This window comes from Corylus avellana, chromosome ca7 (genome assembly GCF_901000735.1).
Source record: "Corylus avellana chromosome ca7, CavTom2PMs-1.0".
Taxonomy (NCBI): Eukaryota; Viridiplantae; Streptophyta; class Magnoliopsida; order Fagales; family Betulaceae; genus Corylus; species Corylus avellana.
Window position 1 is genome coordinate 5,733,678 of NC_081547.1, and position 7,303 is coordinate 5,740,980.

Here is a 7,303-nt window from a genome sequence, read left to right on the forward strand (position 1 = left end):
TAAAATATTAGTGGCCAGCAAGAATAATACAGATACGACAAATACAAACAATCTCAACCAAATGGCAAAGTGAAAGCAAGTTCAGTTTAACAGAAATCCCTTTTTTTTTTTGACATACCGAGTCTCACTTAAATACGAGTCAGACTGTCCAGATGAACTCCTTGGTGGAGCCCTCGTGCTAGTGCTCGTGCTCGTGCTCGCTCCCTTATCCGATTCAAACAAAGAGCTCGCACTCTCCTTCAACAATTCACCATCATCATCGTCATCTTCAGCATCACTATCTTCCTCACTAAGCAAAGCCCCAATGCCACCCCTCAGCGCATCAACATCCTCATCAACATCATCATCACCATCCGTCCAACGCGGTTGCTTCCTCGAATCATTCATGCCTTTTCCTCCATTTCGTGCATGCCCTGAACCCATATCTCTCCCACCTCTCTTTCCCATCAAAGAGTTCGCATTCCCACCTCGAGACCCATTATTCCTTGTACGAGAAAAACCTTCTTCCTCATCGTCAAAACGCCTAACAACTGGGGAACCCGTATCTCTCCCACCTCTTCTTCCCATCGCGTTCACATTCCCACCTCGAGTCCCTAGATTCCTTGTACGAGAAAAACCTTCCTCCTCACCGTCAAATCGCCTAACAGCTGGTGAACCCGTATCTCTCCCACCTCTCTTTCCCATCCAAGAGTTCCCATTCGCATTCACATACCCACCTCGAGACCCATTGTTCCTCCTACGAGAAATACCTTCCTCCTCATCGTCAAACCGCCTAACCGTTGGTGAAATCTTCGAAAACGAGTCCTGGTTACGAGTTCTGCTCCGAGTCGACTCACGAAACTCGCCCGAGTCCCCCTCCCTCCTCCGCTTCATCGGGAATGAGTCCCTGCCCTTTTCTCCACCTCTCCCCCCCGTTCTACTCCGAACTCTATTCGCGTCCGAGGCTTCGTCGTCGCTGGTGAGTTTGCCGCGGAAGGAGTCGGTCCTCAACTCGCCGACCCAGTCACTGAGGTCCGCCTCATCCTCGACCAAGCTCTTGGGAGCCCGAGCCTCCCGTCCCTCGCGACCCGCCCTGAACCCGGCGCCCGACCCGGTCCTCAACGACCGGGTCGATAATCGTCGTACTAGACCAACTTGTTCATTGCGTAAACTACGAGACCCAGACGCCGAATACCTAAGCCTGAACGGGAAGACCCGAGAGATAACGGGTACGGCCCGAGAGGACTGGGCCAAGGGTCCGAGCTTCATGAGAGGAAAACGGGTGACCGGGAGAGAAGGGTTGAGGAGGCGGAGATGCGGGAGGAGCTTAATGGGCATAGTACAACCTGGATTTTCCGGTTGCGAATGCCGGAGGGGAATGTGGAAGAGTGAGGGCTAGGGTTTTAAAGGGGTTTCAGAAGTGATAAAGAAAGAGGGTTTAACGCTATAACGTAAAGACGATAGAGCAACGACAGCCTCACATCGTCGTTATAGCCTTTTTCTTTTTTTTTGTAATAAACAAAAATATTTATTTTGGTGGTATCATAAGTAAATTTATTCTTGGATTAAGTAGGATTTAATTATTTTGAGAGAAAGATGAATTACAATATTCTTGTGATATTTATCATTTGATTGGATTTAATATTATAACCAACGATTAAATTGATAAGCGTTATTGGTTTGAAATGGTAATTTACTCAGGTTTTTATTATTGGCTTTTGTTTGGATTAAGGATGATTTAAAGTTGTTAAGGCATATGATAATGGGCTAATAAGGTGGACTAGTGGATTTATATTTATGGGCTTTGGTTTAATAAATTAGAATTTTTAGTAATTAAGAATTAGTAAATAATTAAGAGAAAAATCACATTTAGTCCTTAGGTTTTTATCTGATTTGGATTTAATTATTAGATTTTCAATTAATAAGGTCTTTAGATTTTGCTCAAGTTTAAAATAGGCCTTTCTATTACTTTACCATAAAAAATTAAAAGTTTGTCATCGTCAACACCCCAATGCAATGTCACACTAACAAAACCAAAGCCTTTTGTTACTGTGTGTTTGCCTTTTAAATTCTCGCGTTTTGTATTTATTTAAGTTTTACATGTTAAATCGATGATTTTTTTATTCTATGAATAACTTAATATTTGTTGACAAGACATTCCATTAGAGTGTTTATGACGTATCAAATGAGACATATAGTGTATCATTAAGTTTGACAGTAACGAGACAAATGGACCTATTAGGCCTTAGGAATTGGTTTTTGTAGTAAAGGATATCAATTGAAATAAAAAATGAGCTAGTTTTGGGTCTTAAGGCATTATTTTAGGCCTAAATGGTTTAAGAATTTGTTTTTGGGCTGAATTGAGTACAGAGATGTTTAAGGCTAAAGGAAATAAAGGAAAGTGGACTCTGGGCTTAAAGAACTATTTTTGGACCAAAATAAAATAAGAAAAACAAGTGTGGGCTTTAAAGGAGGAAATAATTAAATGGTGGGCCAAAAGGGCCCAAATGATTCAAGAAAAGCATGGTTGAGAATTTTGTGTAATTTTGAAATAAATTCATGCATGGACTATATTCATGGTGAATTTTTTTTTTCTTCACATAAAGTAACTAAAGTCTCGGTATTTTTTTTTTTATTTTTTAATCAAAGCGGGAGAGGGGGAAAAAGGGTCTCGGTACTTATGTTTGTGTGGCTGAATACTCTTATAGGCTACCTCTTGGAGACGGCTTGCATGATTTTGGTATTGAGTGTGTGTACAGTTTGTTCTTTAGCCCTAAACAGAGTTACACAAAAACAATGATGCAATCGTCACGTACTTAAATGATTTTTGTGATGTGTTTTAAATTATTTTATTTTTATTTGTTTTAGTGATAAATGAGTGGAAGGGGGGTTCTCACAAAAGTGTAAAGGAAAAATATTTCCATCCGAATGAAAAGATAGTATCTAGCATTATTCTACGAGTCATCCATGTATGTAATAAAAATAAATTTCAGACAGCATAAACAAAGGAAACTACATTTAAGAAGAAGGAAATTAACTCGACTTTATAAAAAACTAACCATACATTATAATAATGTACCATATAGAATTTCTTTTCTTGTAACCTCTTCCTCCGTCTACTTGTAAGCAATCTCATACTAAGAGCACTAGCAACAGTTTCTTTACAACTTATTTCCTTCCCTAAATATAAGAAAAATCTATTAAAAACAAAAAAAACTCATATGCAATAGCTTCCTTATTGCTTCCCTAAACATTGAGAATGGGTAGCACTTTACCTTCAGCATCTACTTAATTAATTAAACCTCCTAAGAAATTGGTGCTAATTTGCCCAATCAAAAAATTGGCAAATTAGGTCAAATATTATGAATATATATATATATATATATATATATATATATAGCCTATAACTATTTTCTTATATGCTCCCTTTCCACTTTCCTAAACGTACTAGGAAAGACATGACATCGGTTGGGTCACGCAAGGAGTATGAGGCTTTCGTGTCCTTCGGAGCAGAAGAAACAACTACTGAAAATCCTCTTCCAATGCGCTTAATCATCTGCAAAGTGTTGTTAGAATATAAATTAAATAATTAAATATATTTATTTTAATTTTTAAAATAAGCCGTTATATTTGAAGTGGAATATGAATCATTTTGATCAAATGTATACCTACCTTAAAAGCATCCTCGTCGGTTTTATCATCTCCAATATATATAGGGAGGGCATCGCTAGAATTGTCAAAACCAAGATTGTCAAGTAAATACTGCAAAGCACGGCCTTTATCCCAGTCTATAGTAGGCCGGATTTCCATTACCTGTTTTCAAGAATTAATATTCATAAAAGATTAATTATATATATGATTGCAAAATAAGATTCATTATTTGAAACTTTATTATTATTATTATTTTTATTTAATAATAAGACAAGGGGTTACGGGGAAAAAACAAACGAAACGGAATGGGCTTTCCAACGACAAAACTCAAACGAAACAAGCAATAAAGATATTAATTAAAATGGAAACAAACAATAAGCAATGAAACAAAAAAAATTTCGGCCCGCACAAAGCTGTACAGAAGGGCAAAATGACTCAGTTAGAAGCCTCATGCGGTAAAGATAATCACCACAGTTAAGTAGTTGTTGTACGGGAAGTATTGTCGTGAACCGAACCGAATTCGTCAATGAAGTACACACGCCGGTTACAAAAAATCTCCGCTTTTATTGATTAGTAGTCAAAGGAAAATCATTTTTTAAAAAAACAACAAAATATATATATACCTTTTTGCCCTCTGATATACGGAAGCCTTCGTAGGATTCCATTGTGGTTTCCACCATCTCCTTAAGGATGCCAACAACCTGCATTTGCATGTAATCTTATCACCTATATATGGGCCAGTAGAATATTAGTTAAATTATTAAATTAATATATATATATTTTTTATCATGTTTTTTATTTTAGTATATATTAACATGCACTATTTATACTCTTTTACCTCTTCATTCACATGTCGAAAGTGTACAGAGATGCAGAATTTATTGTCTTCAACAACGGCACCTTCTACATTTAAGGTTATTTCTTGCAAAACCTTCTTTAACTGCAAGAAAAACAAAACATTGCTTTAATAATATCAGTCCACCATTGTTATGTTTGACCAAAGAGGACAAAAATCTAGTAAAAAAATACATTATTTTTTACCTCTTGAATTTTAGGCAAGAATTCTTGTGCTGGGCGGAAGTTAACAACGTCATTGCCCTGCAAGACAAAACCATGCCAAGATCATAGAAAACAAAAGCTCTATTTGGCTCTAATTAAAATTTACTTTTGCTTCATTTAATTATAGGATCTCAACACAACAACAACACATCTGTAACAAGGACAGGCCAGTGTAAAAATTATATAGTGCAAACAATTAAGAATATATAATAAGGAAAACTTCACAAAATTCCACGTGTTTGATCTGAAATTATTCTTCAAAGTTAAAAAACTCTCTATTTAGAATATTGAACAATTTTTTGCAATGTCACCCCCTCTGTTAGGATTTTGTAAAAATACCCATCCCTAAATCTTTGCAATTTTTATTTTATTTTTATACATAAAAAATTTTTATTTTAAAAAAAAAGAGTATTTTTAAAATTTTGATATAATTTAACGGAAAAACCTAATGGAGGGGATGTTGCAAAAAATTAAAAAGTTGATACACTAAATTGATAGTTAATTTTTAAACTTTAAAAAGGTAATCAAAGTTCAAGGAGTTAAAGTAAAGTTTTCCGATAATAGGTACCTTCTCATCAATGGCCCTAGTGTGATGCTTGTGGTTTTCGTACTTGAGAGAACCTAATGGGGTTGATATGTCCATCCCATGACTTCCAGCATAATAGAGATTGTTTAATTTTACAAATTCGAATACCTAGAAGATAGGACAATTAATTAATTAAGCATATAATTAATATATACCTTGGCAGAGAAAAAAGGATAATTAATATATTGCAGAGTTTTTATCTGATTAGTTGCATAATTTAGTTGTATAAGAGCCATTTACCTTATCTCGAGACCTTCCAGAGACGATTGCAGTTGGGAAATGTTTACCAACTTCACGTACCACTGAACGCATCTGTCACTCAATAGGTCACATGCAACTATACAGTTACATTGAGAAACATGCCCTAATACTTGCGATATATTAAGGAAACAAAAGCTTGCATATATATAATAAATCATGCTGAAAGCTTGCTACATTTTTATCATACTGTACATTAATTTGTAGTATATATATGTATCACATAAAATACTTACTGCATCAGTCATGAAAGCCTGGTTAGGGTCGTCTACAATCGGCGAGAGTGTTCCATCATAATCCAAAAATACGACCATCTTTTTCCCATGAGCCAGACTCGTAATTTGGTCAAAAGAGTCAAGGGCAGAAGGATGCTTTTCCTGTGATCACCCATGCACCAGATTATAATTAAGAGAAAAAAAAAAAAAGAAAAAAAAAAAAGAGAGGTGATGATAGAAATTATTCCATGGCATGTCCTGGGTGGTAGGTGTTAAGACATGTTTTTATTAGACCACTTAGTATGTCTTACAAGTTACATATATGCATGTGCCATATTTGAGTTTTATTTTTATTATTTCTCTTATATATAGCGATTTTACTTAAATTTATTTCAAATTGTAGATGACAAATAAGGAATATTAATTACTCATGTTTATTAATATCCTACTTCCTAGTAGTGATTAATCAGGCTAGCTAGAAGAAACCTCTAAAAATGAGCTTTGAATGAGTGTTTCTCAACAAATTATTATATATGTTATTAGGTGACATTAATTTTATTTGAGAAATTAGTATTATAATTAGGTATAGTATATTTGAATTTCCAGCAGCATGCATGGGTCATGAAACAGTGTATGCTTACCAGCCATGCACTGTAGGAAGCAACAATTGCATCTCCATTGTTGTCAACTCTTGCTTTCGAGATGGATTCCATGTTCAGATCAGGCACCGAAGGTGGTTGTGGATAGCCCATTGAGGGATGATCACTTTCTGTATATATGTAATATGTACCTACAACATTAATTGAGTAATAAAAAACAATATTATATTACTTGCACCATATATAGTTCTTATTAACTTAAATCAGTAAAAAAAAAAATCAAAAGAAAATAGAGAAAAAATGCAAAGCATTGATACTTTGACCTCTACTGAGGTGCTTAGGCATAGAATGGCCGACTCTCTAAAGCAAAATGACAGCGACATTTAAACCAATATTTAATTACGTACTTGATTTAGTTGGCCCTTAATTAATAGTTAAGAAAATGGTGCAAAAATTTCAGATTGAGGCCCTCTGTTCCAGAACCAATGAAATTCCAACTTGGTCATGGTTCATGAAAAGCAACTTTATCTAAAACCCTCCTCATCAACTTGAAAATTGAAATGCAGTTGGATATTAATATATGAATAGAAATTTCTTTCAAATCGGTCAAAGTCCTCAGTCTTGTAGGCTTGTAGCCACACAATCATGGTATGCCTTCGAGAAAAAGGCCACAAGTTTCCTTTAGACTTATTTGGATAAAATTTCTTTTAATCTATTTTAATAAGTGTTTAAGTGTTATCTAACATGTTTAAGTTTCTTAAAAATTAATGTTTGAATTCCTACATTAGTAGAATGACAATACATGACTGTTAAGAATATTAAAAAAAAAAAAAATGACGTATAACACTTATTAAAGTAAGTTTAAAGAAATTTCCCCCAAACTAGTCTAAAGAAAAATTGGGAGAAAAAACAAAAACGTGTCACAAAGACCTTCTCTCCTTCAAATACTAGACTAG

The 7,303-nt window shown here is 35.0% G+C and overlaps 2 protein-coding genes across 2 annotated transcripts in view; both read right to left on the reverse strand.

Moving 5' to 3' along the window:
- LOC132186608 (DEAD-box ATP-dependent RNA helicase 26-like) overlaps positions 1-1,317 on the reverse strand; it is a 3,645-nt gene extending 2,328 nt beyond the window's left edge. Inside the window, exon 1 of the mRNA XM_059600590.1 lies at positions 119-1,317. Within this exon, the coding sequence (XP_059456573.1) occupies positions 119-1,317 (1,199 nt within the window). The remainder of the gene's footprint in view (positions 1-118) is intronic.
- Positions 1,318-3,394: 2,077 nt separating this feature from the next.
- Positions 3,395-6,461, reverse strand: LOC132186609 (probable trehalose-phosphate phosphatase 7). The gene is made up of 9 exons (XM_059600591.1): positions 6,390-6,461; positions 5,770-5,910; positions 5,516-5,587; positions 5,258-5,383; positions 4,672-4,728; positions 4,469-4,570; positions 4,254-4,331; positions 3,652-3,792; positions 3,395-3,535 (listed from the first exon to the last, which is right to left on the reverse strand). Exons 1-9 carry the CDS (start codon positions 6,459-6,461, stop codon positions 3,395-3,397), a joined length of 930 nt encoding a protein of 309 aa, XP_059456574.1.
- Positions 6,462-7,303: the final 842 nt, after the last annotated feature.